The sequence below is a fragment of the Mauremys reevesii genome, unplaced genomic scaffold (genome assembly GCF_016161935.1).
Source record: "Mauremys reevesii isolate NIE-2019 unplaced genomic scaffold, ASM1616193v1 Contig2, whole genome shotgun sequence".
NCBI lineage: Eukaryota > Metazoa > Chordata > Testudines > Geoemydidae > Mauremys > Mauremys reevesii.
In genome coordinates, this window is record NW_024100826.1 from 2,871,800 (window position 1) to 2,890,614 (window position 18,815).

The 18,815-nt window shown below is 46.9% G+C and overlaps 1 protein-coding gene across 9 annotated transcripts in view; it reads right to left on the reverse strand.

Annotated features, from left to right (window-relative positions):
* The window catches only part of LZTR1 (leucine zipper like transcription regulator 1), a 271,551-nt gene that overhangs the window by 189,402 nt on the left and 63,334 nt on the right, over positions 1 to 18,815 (reverse strand). For all 9 annotated transcript variants that reach the window (XR_005592029.1, XR_005592030.1, XM_039517962.1 and 6 more), the window contains one exon: positions 8,114 to 8,171. Coding sequence is in view for 7 of the 9 variants with exons in the window: in XM_039517962.1 (XP_039373896.1) it covers positions 8,114 to 8,171 (58 nt within the window). In the remaining 2 variants the exon portion in view is untranslated. The remainder of the gene's footprint in view (positions 1 to 8,113; positions 8,172 to 18,815) is intronic.

Genomic DNA, 18,815 nt, shown 5'->3' on the forward strand with positions numbered 1-18,815 from the left:
AAAGCCTTGCAAGTAACGTTAAGAGAGAGAGAGAGAGACAGAGAGAGACACAGTGGAAATTTACTAGTTTGATTGTTTTAAAGTAAAAGACCATAATATACTCTCATAACCTATTTTAAGTTGTTTTTCTACTATGCTAAAAACCACAAGGGATAAGTGTTGTAGGTGAATAGAAGTTCCAACTGCAAAAGGGCAAAATGAAGTAATTAGCAAAAACATGTTTTCAGCTTATATTCAGTTGTATTGGTCAAAGTTGTTTTCATGGAAATATAATGCACAACAGAATGTTTAAACCACAGTTCCTCTTTGCTAGTGATTGGATAATAAGTTACACAGTTAGTTGTAAATTGTAATATAAGAAAAATAAGTAATGTATAAAAAAACCTACAGATTGCAAACCAAATCAGACCAGAGCAAATGGACAGGCTTGGTAACCCCAGTTTGGTAAGTTTTGCCTTTCCGTGTGCCTACTTACACATTTTTAGGTAAGGCAAGTTGACGTCATAAACCAAGTTGAGCTGGCTATTCAACAATTTATCATTCAGTGCATAAACCAAAGCTTAAACAGATTGGCTCTCTTAGGTGCCTCATCAAAATGAGAGGTCATGATAATTATCCACCTGACCACTAACTCATTTTCTGAGTCACTGCTTTCCAAAATATGGGCCCAGCCCCCAATTCCTATAAGAGTGATCTTCATTATTGGTTCCTAGATATACAACCTTGCATTTAGCTGTATAAAAAACACATGTTGTTCAGGTGAATCCAGATTAACCAGGCAATCCAGATCACTCAGTAGAACTGATCTTCTTTACCAGCATTTTTTTATTTTCTTCTGGGACATTCTAATCTATTAGAGTTCTTTGAAGGGGTAAACAAACATGTGGACAAGGGGGATCCAGTGGACATAGTGTACTTAGATTTCCAGAAAGCCTTTGACAAGGTCCCTCACCAAAGGCTCTTATGTAAATTAAGCTGTCATGGGATAAAAGGGAAGGTCCTTTCATGGACTGAGAACTGGTTAAAAGACAGGGAACAAAGGGTAGGAATTAATGGTAAATTCTCAAAATAGAAAGGGGTAACTAGTGGTGTTCCCCAAGGGTCAGTCCTAGGACCAATCCTATTCAACTTATTCATAAATGATCTGGAGAAAGGGGTAAACAGTGAGGTGGCAAAGTTTGCAGATGATATTAAACTGCTCAAGATAGTTAAGACCAAAGCAGACTGTGAAGAACTTCAAAAAGATCTCACAAAACTAAGTGATTGGGCAACAAAATGGCAAATGAAATTTAATGTGGATAAATCTAAAGTAATGCACACTGGAAAAAATAACCCCAACTATACATACAATATGTATGTATAATTTACATACATACAATATGTATGTATAATTTACATACATATGGCTAATTTAGCTACGAGTCAGGAAAAAGATCTTGGAGTCATCGTGGATAGTTCTCTGAAGATGTCCATGCAGTGTGCAGAGGCGGTCAAAAAGCAAACAGGATGTTAGGAACCATTAAAAAGGGGACAGAGAATATATTATTGCCCTTATATAAATCAATGGTACGCCCACATCTTGAATACTGCGTAAAGATGTGGTCTCCTCATCTCAAAAAAGATATACTGGCACTAGAAAAGGTTCAGAAAAGGGCAACTAAAATGTTTAGGGGTTTGGAGAGGGTCCCATATGAAGAAAGATTAAAGAGGCTAGGACTCTTCAGCTTGGAAAAGAGGAGACTAAGGGGGGATATGACAGAGTATATAAAATCATGAGTGATGTGGAGAAAGTGGATAAGGAAAAGTTATTTACTTATTCCCATAATACAAGAATTAGGGGTCACCAAATGAAATTAATAGGCAGCAGGTTTAAAACGAAAAAAAGGAAGTTCTTCTTCATGCAGCGCACAGTCAGCTTGTGGAACTCCTTACCTGAGGAGGTTGTGAAGGCTAGGACTATAACAGCGTTTAAAAGAGAACTGGATAAATTCATGGTGGTTAAGTCCATAAATGGCTATTAGCCAGGAAGGAATGGTGTCCCTAGCCTCTGTTTGTCAGAGGATGGAGATGGATGGCATGAGAGAGATCACTTGATCATTGCCTGTTAGGTTCACTCCCTCTGGGGCACCTGGCATTGGCCACTGTCAGTAGACAGGATACTGGGCTAGATGGACCGTTGATCTGACCCGGTACGGCCGTTCTTATGTTCTTATGTTATGTTCTTATTGTGATTATATGTACAAACTCCACACTGGGCAACAAGGGGTTAAGGGATCATTTTGGGCTCACTCAGCCTTGCCCCAACACACCTACAACAAATGCTCCATCTGCTGGAGGAATTAAAAGGCAGGGAATTAGCTCATTTGGGTGGCAGAGCTGGAGGTCAGCAGACCTGCAGCCCACAGCTCCTGCAGAGCAGAGCAGAGGGAAGCCTAAGTGTCTGACACAGCTGCCCAAAAGGGCCCTCCCTGAGTGAAGAGAGGACCCACCCCATAGACAACCAGCAAGGGAAGTATCCTCTGGACACTGGACTTTGGTAAACCCCTTTACTTATTGTGGTTTGGGTTCCCCCACCATAGGAAAGCCTTGGACTAAGCTGACCCTGAGGGGATGGACAAGAGGAAGAAGCCCAGGGAAGACAGTCTTAAGCAGCCTTGATTGCCAGACTACTGGTAGCCCAAAGGGCTCTGGGTTGGAGCCCAGTGGAGTAGGAGGGCTTGGGCTCCCCTCCCCACAACCCTCTTGGCAGTCAGGAGTGGCAGCCATGACCACTAGGCCATGCTTCCCAAGAGAGGTCCGTTACAAATTGGTGGAGAATGTAGGAAACACCCCACCCCTGAGAGAAGGGGAAACTGACTGACCTCGGCAGCCAAACCACCTGAATGTAGAATACCATGGGCTGGTAGGCCATCAGAGATGGAGTCAGAATGGTTGCTAAAATGGATGACTGAGAACTAGCAGCAGCAGGCAGAGCAACAGCAACAGCTCCTGCAGCAAATGGCTGCCCAGCAACAGCAACTGGTTCAGGACTTAGGGGCCCAGAAACAGGAACAGCAGCAAAGGTTAGTACAAGTTGTGGCGTTAATGAAGCCCCAAGGGTCCCCCGGAACTTCTCCATTGGGGGGCCTGGGACCAAGCCCAGGAACCCCACCAGTACCCATGAAGCTCACAAAGATGGGCCCTGAGGATGATCCCGAGATTTTTCTGATGACATTTGAGCAGGTGGCGACAGCTGTCCAATGGCCCCTGACCAGCACGGCCCGTAAACCAAGGACTGGATGCAGAGACCACCCAAGACTGCCCTTAAGTCAGAGTGGCCATCTTGGACTACCTCAACATTACCAAGGAAACCTTCTGCCAGAGGTTCCACAGGGAGAGGTACCCCCTTGGGGCTCAACCCTGGGTTGTCACCCAGAAACTGCGAGATCTATGTTGGAGGTGACTAAAGCCAGAAGGGCGGCCTGGAGTAGAGGTGGCCGAACTCATCCTGGTGGAGCAGTTTGAACAAATCCTCCCAAACGGGGGCAGGGACTGGGTGCCCAGACATCGACCAGAATCACTTACCTATGCTGTTTGACTGATGGAAAACTATCTGGCAGCTGAGACAGCTCTAACTCCCGCATTTGAGACGTTGCTTGACACCAGAGATACCGCTTGACAGAAGGGGGAAGCCAACCAGGGAAGACAGAAGCTACACAGAGTGCCGCAGCCTATCAGGGGCCCAGCCAGCCCTCAAGCCCGGGGCTGGGAACCCAGGAGAAACCCCAGTCCCTCCAACCTCAGCCCAAACATAAAGCCTGGGGTCCCTAAGGGACTTCCCCACCCAAAAGCCAGGAAGGGTGAGGGGACCAAGCATCTGGGGGAAGACATTCCGAAAGGCCCAGTTCCCAACCAGCAGTCCTGGGGCTAAACATGGGGGCCTGTTTCTCCTGTGGGCATCAGGGACACCATTATCAGGAATGCCCCTATATGGAGTGCAACTCTGGGCAAGTATGGATGCCAGAGAGCTGTGCCTGGAAGCGCACCCCAGCAAAGGTAACAGTTCCTGTACAAATAAATGGGACCGAGGTAGTAGGTCTAGGCCTAAACTCTGTGTGTGAGAAAACTCTGGTCTGGGATGACTTGGTCCCCTACCCTGAAGCCCCCAGGAAGACCATCTCCCTGCAGTGCATTTATGGGGATATTAAACCCTATCCCAGTGCCCTAGGTAGAGGCCACCACAGGGGAGAATACTAAGCTCCCCTCATAGTGGGGCTAGCCCCAACCCTAGCCTACCACGTTATTTTGGGTCAGGATTGGGAACACTTCTCCGACATATTGAGGGGATGTAGACCTACTCCCGGGAACCTGGAGGAAGCGCCCAAGGGAACCAGAGTAGGCAGGGAACCCCAGCACATGACACTGGCTGGAGTAGATTGGGAGCGGGACCCCAGGGCAGGGGGTTCCAGCCAAGAGGAAGTGCTGCCGGAAGATCCTCCTAATGAGGAGACATTACCAACCCCACTCTAGGAAGGGGACTTACTGACCCAAGAGACTGATTTCATGAAGGACCAGAGGGAAGATGAGACCTTGAGTCATGCATATGAACAACTTCCAGTGGTTAAAAGTGAGGTTGTAGATCCCCACCAGGCTGCGCAATACCCTCAAAGTCCATCGGATGGGAAAAATTCGGTCACAACTCCTCATCCCTCAGTCGCATCGATGAGAAGTCATGCGACTGGCCCATGCCATCTTCTCTACAGGTCACCTTGGACAGAAGAAAACTTTGGCCCAGATCTTAGACCGCTTCTTCTGACTTGGCGTACATCAAGAAGTTAAAAACTTCTGCAACTCCTGCCCTGAACATCAGCTAGTTGAGCCAAAAGGTGAGGTAAAAGCCCCTCTCATCCCTCTCTCATCATCGATGTCCCCTTCAAATGCATTGGTATAGACCTTGTCGGCCCCCTAGAAAAAAGTGCCGCCAGATACAAACACCTATTGGTGATAGTCGATTATGCTACTCGCTATCCTGAGGCAATCCCACTACATAACACCAATGCAAAGACTATTGCCATGGAACTACTGAAAGTCTTTGCTCAAGTAAGCATTCCCAAGGAAGTTGTCACCGACCAAAACACAAACTTCATGTCCTGCTTGATGAAACAAGTCTGTGTCAGTTTATCATCTGCAAATGGATGGCCTGGTTGAACACTTAAACTGAACCCTGAAGCAGATGCTAAAAATCTTTATGTCAGAAGACCTGCATCATTGGAATCAACTGATCCCCCCTCCTGTTTGCCATTCAGGAAGTCTCACAAACCCCCTTGGCAGTCAGGAGTTGCATCCGTGACCACTAGGCCATGCTCCCCAAGAAAGGACCATTACAGTAATTGATAAAGACATTGAATAGCATTGGGCCAAGAAGAGATTCTTAGGGAACTCCACTAGAAATGCCAGCACAGAATGGTGATTCTCCATTTATAATTACTTTCTGAGGTCTACCAGTCAGCCAGTACTTAACCCATCTAGTGTGCTTTCTTCATTTTGTGTATTGCTATTTTTTTATATCAGAATATGGAGTAGTCCAAAGTCACTTCCCTTACAGAAATCTAAATATGTCAATAGAATTGCCTTTGCCAATGAAACTTGTAATCTCATAAAAAAATCATGTTTGTTTGACACAACTTAATTTCTATCAAACCATGTGGATTGGCATTAATTACACTGCCATCCTTTAAATCTTTAGTGACTGCATCTTCTATCGGCTTTTCCATTATTTGACCCAGGATCAATGTCAAGCTAAGTGGCCTATAATTACCTAGGCCATCCTCTTTATACCTTTAAATACTAATCCTCTTGAACTTTCCCAGCATTCCAAGGATTTGTTGTCCAGTTCTGGTGTCCTCACTTAATTAAAAAAAAAAAAAAGAGTCTGACAAATTCAGCTGGGGTCAGAAAATACTACAAGAATGAGTAGAGGTCTGGAAAACTGCCTTAGGCCTGGTCTACACTACAGGGTTAGGTCGAATTTAACCGTGTTAGGTCAATTTAAAAATGAATGTGTCCACACAACCAACCCCGTTCCATTGACCTAAAGGGCTCTTAAAATTGACTGCTGTACTCCTTCCCGGCAAGGGGAGTAGCACTAAAATTGACTTTGCTAGATCGAATTTGGGGTAGTGTGGCCGCAAATCGATGGTATTGGCCTCCGGGAGCTATCCCAGAGTGCTCCATTGTGACCGCTCTGGACAGCACTTTGAACTCCAATGCACTAGCCAGGTACACAGGAAAAGCCCCAGGAACTTTTGAATTTCATTTCCTGTTTGGTCAGCGTGGTGAACTCAGCAGCACAGGTGACCCTGCAGTACCCCCAGAATCGTAGAGTGTAGAATGTTTCTACGCTCCCCGTATCTTCTCTGTCCCTGAGGTTATTGCAGATTAGAAGGCGAAAAAAACACACTCGCAATGAGATGTTTTCCGAGCTCATGCAGTCCTCCCACACTGATAGGGCACAGCTAAATGCATGGAGGCATTCAGTGACAGAGGACAGCAAAGAATTACGTGAGTGCGAAGAGCGGAGACAGGACGCGATGCTGAGGCTAATAGGGGAGCGAACAGATATGATCAAGCGTCTGTTGGAGCTGCAGAAAAGCCAGCAAAAGCACAGACCCCCACTGCATCCACTGTATAACCGCCTACCCTCCTCCCCATGTTCAATAGCCTCCTCAGCCAAATGCCCAAGAATGCGCGGGGAAGAAGGAAAGGGAGGCTCTGGGCACCCAGCCACTCCACTCCAGAGGATGGCCCAAGCAACAGAAGGCTGTCATTCAAACAATTTGATTTGTAGTGTGGCTACAATAAGCAATGTGCCCTTGTCCTTCCCTCCTCCCCCACCCCACCCGGGCTACCTTGTCCGTTATCTCTTTTTTTTTAATTAATAAAGAAAGAATGGTTTCAAAACAATGATTACTTTATTCTGAAGGGGGGAGGGTGGTTGGCATACAGGGAATTAAAATCAACAAAGGGGGCAGGTTTGCATCAAAGAGAAACACATGCAACTGTCGCACTGAAGCCTGGCCAGTCATGAAACTGATTTCAAAGCCTCTCTGATGTGTAGTGCGCCTTGCTGTGCTCTTCTAATCACCCTGGTGTCTGGCGTGAAACGATTGTCTGCTGTTGCTTTCACAGAGGGAGGGGCGACTGACGACATGTACCCAAAACCACCTGCGACAATGTTTTTGTCCCATCAGGCATTGGGAGCTTAACCCAGAATTCCAATGGGCAGCGGAGACTGTGGGAACTGTGGGATAGCTACCCACAGTGCACCGCTCCATAAGTCAATGCTAGCCATGGTAGTGAGGACACACTCTGCCGACTTAATGCGCTTAGTGTGGACATACGCAATCGACTATATAAAATTGATTTCTAAAAATCAACTTCTATAGAATCAACATAATTTTGTAGTGTAGACATACCCTTAGAGTTAGATATTACAGAAGCTCAGTGAATTTAGTTTATCCAAGAAAGGATTAAGAGGTGACTTGTTCACAGTCTATAAATATCCACATGGAAAGAAGGGCTGTAATCTAGCAGACAAAAGCATAACAAGATCCAACAGCTGGAAGCTAAATCTAGACAAATTCAGGCTAAAAAGAAGACGTTCATTTTTACTAGTAACAATAATTAACCATTGGAACAATATATCTACAGATGTCATGGATTCTCCATCACCTGAAGTTTTAAAACTAGGACAGGACTGTGTGTCTTATAGCACAGGCCAGAGAATTTCACCAAGTGATTCCTGCATATCTTTGAGAAAATCTGATCTAGGCTCAACCAGAAGTTATGAGCTGGATGCAGGAATCACTTGGTGAAACTCTCTGCTCTGTGCTATACAGATGATCAGACTAGATGTACACAAAGGTTCAAACCAGACCTGGTTTTCCCAACTGAAAGGAAAAACTGAAGCTGAAATCAAATCTGCACACAGCAGAAACAAAGAAATATTCAGTTTCCTGCTAAGTATGTATGAAATTACACTCTGAGGAAACAACAATACAATCTGAAATAGAAAATGTAAAATTATGTAAAAACATCAAGAGGAAGTGCTGTATTGTTGTGATTCAGAGCTTACCTCTTCCCAGCAGGTTAGCTCTCTGTCCTGTAGGCCAATCGTCCACATATCATTTAACCTAGATTATATGAAAACAATATCAAATTTAAGTTTCTTTAGGTTGGTTATTTTTAGTTTGTGAAGTTGTAATGAACAAAGACATCAGTCAGCAGTGACAACACTCTAAACCTCAGACGCATTCCCCGTTCTCAAATCAGCAGGAATTCCTTAGCCTAGAGACTGTTGTTTTAGCCAGTGCCACAAAAGCTACTAATAGACTCAAGATTTTAGCACCTTCCACGATCATCACATGTAAACCCAGAACAGTATTACAGCATCAGTCTTGTTGCTTTTGTGCTACAATGAACAACTTCATAACAGTTTTGCTCAGAGGATTTGGGCTGCTAACCCTGTAAGATTTAACTGAAATCCTCCCTTTTACTGTTCTGCTCCCTCCTTCCTTTCCATCCCCCACTGGCAACTCCAGACCCTGACCACAGGGATTAGTGATGTGGCAGAACTCTACCTCAAGGACATTTTAGATGAAGAACCCACTACCCCATCACTCTATTGGCGTGCCCAAATCTGACTATGCTGCTCTCTATACCAGTAAGCCCCAGCCTCTCAGGAATGTTCCCTTCCCTGATGTTTGTCTGCCTAGGGACTCATGTTCCTCAGTGAGATGGTCACATTAAGATGTTAGAGAGCCCTCATTCCTAGTTCTTCTGCCCAGTAAATCTTCTTGCAGCCATCCTGGAAACTCCTGGGAATAGGTCTCCTACCTATGAATTGAGTAACTCCTCAAAATGATCTGTTCTTCTCACCACCTCACCCAGAAAAAAGGCTCCCATTAGAGTTAAGAAAGCCTCCAGAGACACCTCCTCCTTTACCTGACTCAATTCCTAAGAAGAGACAGTGGCTGCTGAATGGCTTAGTGGCAACGAAAAAATCTGTTCTTATTCTGAGCTGTACCAAATCATTAAGGAAAAACATAGTACCTTTGATTGGGTCCCTAAGGGTATGTCTACACTGCAGTTAATCATTTGTGGCTGGCTTGTGTCAGCTGACTCAGGCTCGCAGGACTGTAAAATTGTGGTGTAGACATTCGGGCTCGGGCTGGAGCCGTTCCCTCTTTGGGGGGACTCGGAGCTTGGGCAAGCCCAAGTCAGCTAACATGGGCAAGCCATAGGGGTTTAACTGCTATGTCTACACTGCAATGTAAGCCCAGGATTATGGGATTCAAGTCAGATGACGCTGGGTTGGAGAATCCAGGGCTTGAACATCTACACTGATTGTTAACCCTACGTTAAGAATTTTCAAACCTGAGCTCAAGCCTAGGGTTCTGGGGTCCACACTACAGCATGCAGACTCAAGTCAAACCAACCATATCCCAGACTTAAAATCACAGAATCATAGAAGATTCCTAGTGCCGTCCCAAAATGTGGCTGCTCTAGCCTTTGACCTTGGTGCACTGTGGGAAAACTTGACTGCCCACCCTGCACATTACAAGAAGTTTGAACAGCTGGTCAACAAATCCTGATGTGGTGTCATTTTGGTCTGTGTGCTCCCAACTGCCGGAGCTAGAAACATGGAGGAGGCACCTTCTGAAGAAATTCTCTTGCTTGCACTTTCATGCCTATGTCAGGAAATGTGCAGCGCTTCCATGAGACACTGGAGGACATTTCAATGGTATTTTCTGACTCACCAGAGGCACCAGACAGAGCTTATGTTGGAGCAAGGAGGACGCAGACATGGCATGATGTTGCTCATGACACTAATTACAGCCACTGATAATCCCTATGTAAATCAGCACTTCTGAAGCAGGGCTATATGCACAGACTACTGGGATCACATTGTCATGCAGACCTGGGATGAGCAGCAGCAGGTCCAGAACTTTTGCACAAAGAAAGCTACATTTCTGGAGCTTTGTGAGCAGCTTGCCCCAACCCTCCAGCATAAAGACACACACATGACAGCAGTCACCTCAGTCCAGAAGTAGATTGCTATACCTATCTGGAAGTTGGCTACCGCAGACTGCTACAGGTCCGTTGCCACCCAGTTTTGGTGTTGGAAAGTCAACTATGAATAAAGTGGTTGCAGAGGTTTCTGAGGCAATCAGGTATGTGGTTTATCCCATGGTGGCAGGCATAAAAGATACTCCTGGCTTTGAGAGAATGGGGCTGGCTTTGAGAGAATGGGGTTTCCAAACTGCACCTGGGCCACTGATGGACTCATGTACTCACAGTTTGCTCTCCTCAAGGAGCACGAGCAGCCCATAAACTGTAATACTCTATAGTTATGCAGGCTCTCGTTGAACACAGATTTATGAATGTCAACGTAGGTTGCACTGGGAAAGTTCATGATGACAGGTTTTTTTGCCAATCGGGGGTCTACATTCATGGACAGGCTGGGACACTATTCCCACCAAATGACAGTATCATAAACGGAGTTACTACTCCCACAGTTATTCTGGAGAGCCCTGCATACCCTCCTTTGCTTTGGCTTATGAACCTGTATCCAGATTTAAGAGATTCTGGCAAAAGACAGTTTAATTACACTCTTAGTGGGTGTAGAATGGTTGTTTTTGGCAGACTGAAATCCCGTCAGAGACGTTTACAGACCCATTTGGATGCCACATCACTGTGGCTTGTTGAAGGCGTAGGTGAGTCATTTACCCCTGAATGGACTTATGACAGTGAGTAGTCACTGAATTGCTACACTCAGCCAGAAAGTGCACCCACTACAGCTAGAGCTGGATGCACCTGGGCAACAGAAGTCCAGGATGCTTTGTACTCTCACTTTTATGGAGGTGCATGGGCCAATGGCAGAGGGGAAATAGTACCTTTTTTGAATATTCCTTGGGGGGGGATGGGGCTCATTGATTTGGGGTCGGGGGGGGGGGTTATTGCCATGCAATGTATTTATGCATGATATAACCACTTGTGAAATGGTGGGAGGGGGGTTCACAGTATGGATTGGTGTAAGGAAGTGATTATAGAATCATAGAATATCAGGGTTGGAAGGGACCTCAGGAGGTCATCTAGTCCAACTCCCTGCTCAAAGCAGGACCAATCCCCAACTAAATCATCCCAGACAGGGCTTTGTCAAGCCTGACCTTAAAAACCTCTAAGGAAGGAGATTCCACCACCTCCCTAGAGAACCCATTCCAGTGCTTCACCACCCTCCTAGTGAAAAAGCTTTTCCTAATATCCAACCTAAACCTCCCCCACTGCAACTTGAGACCATTACTCCTTGTTCTGTCATCTGCTACCACTGAGAACAGTCTAGATCCATCCCCTTTGGAGCCCCCTTTCAGGTAGCCGAAAGCAGCTATCAAATACCTTCTCATTCTTCTCTTCTGCAGACTAAATAATCCCAGTTCACTCAGCCTCTCCAGCCCCCTAATCATTTTTGTTGCCCTCCAGTGGACTCTTTCCAATTTTTCCACATCCTTCTTGTAGTGTGGGGCCCAAAACTGGACAGTACTCCAGATGAGGCCTCACCAATGCCAAATAGAGGGGAATGATCACATCTCTCAACTGATTGAAGTATTGCTTGATGTAGATAACTGTATGGAGGAATAGGGTTTGTATACTAATTCCTAATTATCCCTGATCATGTGTTTACCTCTATTATTTTAAATACACATTGTATGATGTGATGCAGTGACAGCAATAAACTTTCTTGATGACATAAATTTTTTTATTTATAAACATATATTAGAAAAATACAACATTCACGCATTGCCAGGCAGGCCAGCTGCCATTACCAGACCAAAGCACCGGTAAAACAGAACCTTAAAGGAAAAAACAAAAACAAAAAAATAAGTGTGTGAACAATTGGAAACAATGAAACCATATACAAGACAGAAACTCCTTACCGTTGCATGTCCCTTAACTCCCCATTCTCCTTTCCCCAATAACCACACACTTGGCCCGAGGGGAAGAGGGTGGAGGCAACCATGTGAGAGGCAGTCAATATGGAGGGTTCTATGGTGCAAAGTTGCTTTGCCCAGCCACTCATGGGTCCCAATTACATAGGCCACCTAGCCATAGAGTTTTCCAAGCTGTTTCTGGACTGCATCACAGGATACCGTGCAGGCAACTCAGGCCATGGTATGGGTGATGCAGCAGGAGCCTCTACTCTTGTGGCTATTAGTGATTTTAGCCTCTCAAACAGCTTTTCCTGCTGAGCTCTGTCTGCCTCCCTTAGCTACTGTTCCTTTTCCAGGAACTGCAAAGCAAGTCCCTGCTTCCACACTGAAACTCTCTCCTCAAGCTGTGTAGCCAGCATGAGCCTTCCCCATTGCCTCTTGTCATGCCTTGCCTCTAGTCGTAAGTCCCACTGTCTTTGGTACTGGACCTGCTTGTTGGCCCTGTCCAGAACTTCAACCACAAGTTCATCACAGAAACACTTCTTCTTGGAACAGTCTGTGAAGGCACATTAGCCCAGGCTTCTGCTAGTGTGGACAAACTGGGGAGGTATGGCAACCAGTAGAGGTTGGCATACAGCCAACATATAGAGCTCCACAGCCATCCTCCTTACCCTCCATTTCTGGACAAAATTTCAAACCCCACACAAATCTGGCACAAATGATCTTGTCACCTATGGACTACCTGCACCACTATTAACTGAAATGGACTAGATATGTAAATGCAACATATTTCCACCTTCCCCCTCCCCACCCACCCCCCAGCTCACTGTTTCCAGGTGGCTCATTACACCATTGAATGGTTACCGAGTTCTGTACTTACAGGCATGGCAATGTATTATTTTAAGCAAAAATCTGTGCCGTCTCAAATAAAAGTTCACTTTCAAGGTGTTTTTAATGTTTGGATTTCCTGGTCACCAATTTGAATTCCATGTGGTGCAGAGGGGGGCGTAACCAAGCCACTGGTGGGATACAATCTGCCATTAGCAGACACATGCTGCTAGCTGGGCCTTTAACAACTTTTGCATTAGCTCATAAAACAAAAATCCTTCCCATTACTGTATTAAACATTAAAATGGAGTCAGAAACTTACTGGGCTCAGGTACAGCTTCTGTCCTTCCGTGTCTGCTGCAGGCTGCTCCTCACGGGAGTGAGGGAGATATCAAGCAGCTCCTCTGACTACAGCCCCAGGATCTGCTGCTGCTGCTCCAAAGCCTCCTTTGGGACTAGTTTCAGCAACCAAGTCACTTCAACTGTGCTTATTTGGCACCTGCTACTGGCTCTCATCAATCCCACGCTGGATTCTGGGGCCAGAAGAGCCCCATCCCAGCTGCACCATGCAGCACCATTGCCAAACTCATCATAAAACAGGCGTGTCAGCAAGTTGCCCAAGGTGCAGTTTTGGTCCCTGGTCTTCTTGTACTCAGTCCTGAGCCACTTAATCCACTCTTTGCACTGGTCACCAGTCCAGTAAATTTGCAATGCTGCGAGATTCTTCGCTATTTGCTGGTATGCAGGGTCATTCCTAGTAATTTTAGTAAAGTCAACTGTTTTCTGGCCTCACACCAGAGATTTACCAAAATCGGTCTGTGCTCCCATGATCATGAAGCAGCACACTCTGCAGAAGACTTCTGTTCAGTCTCGACTGCAAACATAGAAGGCTCTCTGAAGCTGTGTTTGCAGCTTGGTGTTAAGAAGACAATGGAGGGGTTAAACACTGACTGACCGAGCTGCTGCATTACATCAAGGTGGGCTGCTTCCGTCTTCCTGGAGTTGATGGCCTATGGGACTGTGGGATACTTTTGGCAGATACTCAGGACCTGAGTCAGGCGGGTTTCATCTAGCCTGCAAAGCAACAGGCCTTGAACCCTGGGTCTCAGCTTGATTCTGACCTGAACCATCCAGTCCCACAGGGTCCTAGGACCAAGCCCAAGTCTGTGAGATATGTGTATAGACGGAAGAGGGGGTTGGGCTCATGCCTAAATCTGAGCCTGGGCTTACATTGCAATGTAGATGTATCCTATGTGGCTCTGTTTGCTACAACATCCTGTGCTTCCCTGTTATGACTTCAGGCATAACCATCACGTACATAAATGAAATCACACTGTTTTAAAGCTATATTTGGATTTTTTTTTATTTGGTCATAGAAATGTCATGTTTGATTTGTTTTTAATTAAATCACAAGGGAACTACCCCCACACTAATGAATCCTAGCTTCACTCTATAGCATCCAGGTAAACACAGAAGTTCTCCAAGAGGTCTCGCATTGGACTGCTTCAGTTCACCACTGTCTGCTCTGCACAGGTCTGCTGCAGCCTTAACAACTCCACTCAGTCTGCCACTGTCACGCTATTCTGTCACGCTTCCTTAGAACTGCTTCAGTCTTCTACTGTCTGCTCAGGACAAGATGCTCAAAGCAGTTTAAGTTTCTGGGTTGAGATGTCTCCTCTATTTCCTACATTTGGTTACTGAGGGCCGATTAAGACTCTGAATAACTGCTTCCCCTTAACCACCGCGGGCTCAACTGAGTCCACTATTTTTTAAAATAGGAATACCACAACATCCAGTGCAAACAGATACAGTGTGACAGGATCCCTGGGGTCCAACCTGGAAATAAGGTATCGCTGTGCCCCCTTAATTCTCCAACCTGGGCTGTCTCTCACAATGCTTTGCCAGTGACAAGCAGTAAACTCATCCAGGAGCTGTTATCACTCAGCACAACAGCATGTGGAGCCTCACACCCAGACAGATTGCAAGAATGCTCCCAGAGCCACTCGCAAATCACACAAAGAAAGGCACCAGCCAATTCCCCTCAGCTCCCCAGCCTTACACCCCAGAGCTGTACCGTCTTGCCCTGGTCATAAACCTGGCCAGTGTAAGTTTATTACCCAATCTGTCCCTCCCTTAATGTGGAGAGTTCATGCACTAGCCTTTGTAACCTGAGCTGAGATTTCCCAAGCACTTTACCTAAAACAGTATAAAATCATAGAATTATAGAATATCAGGGTTGGAAGGGACCTCAGGAGGTCATCTAGTCCAACCCCCTGCTCAATCCGCAACTAAATCATCCCAGCCAGGGCTTTGTCAAGCCTGACCTTAAAAACCTCTAAGGAAGGAGATTCCACCACCTCCCTAGGTAACCCATTCCAGTGTTTCACCACCCTCCTAGTGAAAAAGTTTTTTCTAATATCCAACCTAAACCTCCCCCACTGCAACTTGAGACTGTTACTCCTTGTTCTGTCATGTGGTACCAGCCCAAGATCGATAACCGTTCTGTCCGTTCACAAACATGGTAGTCAGGTTTCTCAAGGGCCTACAGAGGGTATACCTCCAGGTCAGGAATCCCATCCCTCCATGGGACCTAAACTTGGCCCAGTCAAAGCTTATGGGAGCCCTGTTCAAACCACTGGCAACCTGCTTGCTACTTACATCTCTCTTGGAAAGTAGCCTTCCTGGTGACCATCACGGCCGGACAAGTTTCAGAGATCTGAGCTCTCACTTTGGAACCACCATACATGGTCTTTTTCAAAGACAAGGTCCAGTAGCGACGGTTGAAGTATAAAACAGATTTATTAACTACAGAAATATAGATTTAAGTGATTATATAAGTGATAGGCATAAAAGGTCAGAGATAGTTACCAAAGAATATAAGAGATAAGTGCACAATCTAAATCTTAAACCTTATTACAGTATTTAGATCAAGCAATTTTCTCACCCACTGGATGTTACAGTTCTTAACACACAGACCTCTCCCTCGACCCTGGACCACTCTTCTGAGTTGAAGTTGTCATCTTGTCAGTGTTCTTGTTGCTTCCAGCATAGGTGGGGGAGGAGAAAGGCAAAAGCATGATGCCATTGTCTCTATTTTATATCTTTAGTCCATGTGCCTAGAAGACACTTGGCCAGAGTCACTGGGTTGAGCAATCCCCCTGGCGTAATCTTGTGCTACTGAGTATGGGGTTGAGCAGTCCCCATTGTGTGGTGCTTGCACAGCTGTCATTGAATTGTAAATCCCTTGATTACAAATCCCCTGCTGATTAATGGTTGTTGAATGCCCTCCTCGGGGGAGGATCACCTCCTTCATATGTCACTAGCAAACATACAGCATATTTCGGTAACAATCATACAGCAAAATCTCAAAAATTCATACACAGTAATGATATACATACTTGGAGAGAACAATAAATTTCAGCAGATTATGACCTTTCATATGGTATCTTACATGGCATGCTTTGTATGGAATATCACAACAATATATGAATGATGAATACGGGGGTTACAGGGTGCTATTTTGAGGTACAGTGTGTCACATATGGACAGGAGTATTTAGTGAAAGCATGAACTGAACTCAGAGCTTTACCCATGCAGGCTTCTCCACTCACAACCCAGGAAATGGCCATGGTCCTGACATAAATGAGATTAGGCAGAGGAGGCTGCTGGACCCAGGAAAACCAGATGCAAAAATCAATAGGAAAGGGCAGGCAAGGAGGCTTTAAGCCCCTCGCAGAGACCATTGAAGAGGATGATGTAGTAAAGGCATTATAAGCTGACAGTGTTTGTCTAAACACCCTACCCTGATAGCAGATTCTGCTGGCAAAGTGGGTTCTACTGCCTCACTAAGACAGGTGACTATTACCCCATCTACATCAAGGAACTGCAAGTGATTGTGCAAGCACCACAGAATGAGGATTGCTCAACTCTGTGACTCAGCAAGGCACACCAGGACATGTTTGGGCTAGTGTCTTCTAGGCACATGGACTAAGGATATAAAATAGGGGACAGTGGCATCATGCTTTTGCCTTTCTCCTCCCCCACCTATGCCGGAGCAACAAGAACACTGAGAAGATGACAACTTTAACAGAGGAGACTGGTCCAGGCCTGTGAATTAAGAACTGTAACCAGAGCCGGCTCTAGACCCCAGCGCAGCAAGCACGCGCGTGGGGCGGCAGGCTGGGCCGGCGGACCTGCCGCAGTCATGCCTGCGGGAGGTCCACCGGAGCTCCGGGACGACTGGACCTGCCGCAGGCACGACTGCGGAGGGGGCGCTCGTCCCGCGGCTCCAGTGGACCTCCCGCAGGCATGACTGCGGACGGTTCGCTGGTCCTGCGGATCAGCTGGACCTCCCGCTGGCATGCCTGCGGCAGCTCCAGCAGAGCCACGGGACCTGCGAACCGTCCGGAGGTCCAGCCGAGCCGCGCGACCAGCGGACCCTCCGCAGTCATGCCCGCGGGAGGTCCGCTGCTCCCGCGGCTCTGGGGCGCCTCCCGGGCATGACTGCTTGGGGCGGTCAAAAACGTAGAGCCGCCCCTGACTGTAACCTACCTGCAACATCCAGTGAGATGAGAAAAGTTGTTTGATTCAAATCTTGCTCAGTCTGAAAGTTTAGGATTTAGAATGCATGTTTACTTTTTCTTTCTTAGGTAACTATCTCTGACCTTAACTCCTACCAATTATAATCACTTAAAATCTACCTTTCTGTAATTAATAAACTTATTTTAATGTTTTATCTTTACCAGTGAGTTTGTCTAAAGTGCTTGGGGAATCTGCTCAGATTACAAATGCTGGTGCAAATGTTCACTTTCCTTTGATGAAGCATCAAACTAATTCATTCTGAGAGAATTCTGTGCCAAAATATTTAAAATTCTGCGCAAAATATTTTAAAATTCTGCAAATTTTGTCAATAAAGAAATGTGGAGGCTCCAGCATGGCAGTGGGGAGCACAGGCCACTGGCAGCACAGATGTGGGAGATCACCCTGCACCCTTCCCCCCCCCCCCCGGGGGACAGATTCGGCAGTGAAGCTGCATTCAACCTTGCCACAGAACAGAAGTTGGGGCTTGCCCCAGAAACACCCTCTTCTCCACAGCAGGTGCACCAAGTTAGCGAGCAAGAGGAACAAAATCTAACACACACACCCAGCCCTGGCCCCCGATCCAAGTCTGGGGCAAGCATGCTCAGCCTGCCAGGATCCAAGTGTAGAGGGGTTAGTATGGGGGGATCCAGATGTGAGATGAGACAGTTCTGTGTGGGGCAATCTGGGTGCAGGACAGCTGGGTGTGGGATCCCGGTGTGGGGAGATCTGGATGAACAGGAGCTCGTTGCGGAGGGTTCTGCAGAGAGGTCCAGGTGAAGGTAGTTGAGGCTCAGCAGGGAGGGGTCTGGGTGTTGGGGGATGGGGCTTGGCTGGGCTGGGGGGCGGGGGTATGGGTGTGTGGAGCTCTGCAGGGGAATCTTGGTGCTGGGGGAGTGGGGCTTGGTAGGGTGGAAGTTTGGGGGCAGCTGATTGGGGCTCACTGGGGTGGTGGTCAGCGTGCAGGGAGCTCTTTGGGGTGGTCCAAGTGCAGGGGGACTTGTAAGAGTCAGGGTTCAAGTGCAGGGGGGCTCAGCAGGGAGTGGTCTGAGTGCAGGGCTGAGGGTCTGGGTCCAGGGGGAGGGGCTCAAGGGGGACCTGGATGTGGGAGAGTGGGCTCGGTGAGGGTTTGGGTGGGGGGGGGGGGGGCTCAGTGGAGATTCGGAGGGGGCCTGAGGCTCAGCAAGAGAGCCCAGGTGGGGGAGGGGTGCTCTGGATGCACAGAGGTTGGATGGACAGGGGAGCAGCTCCCTGTACAATGACCCCCTCCCTCCGTGTCTGAGGAGCGATGGGGACAGGAAGCAGGGGAACGATGAGTGCAGAGCTTCCTGCATTGGAGGAGGTTTCTGGAGGTGGGTTGACCTGGCCTCAGCTGCTCCTTGCAGGGTGTGACAGGGTGCTGACCAGGAAAGGCTAAGCAAGCCCCTCCACTCCAGCTGCAAT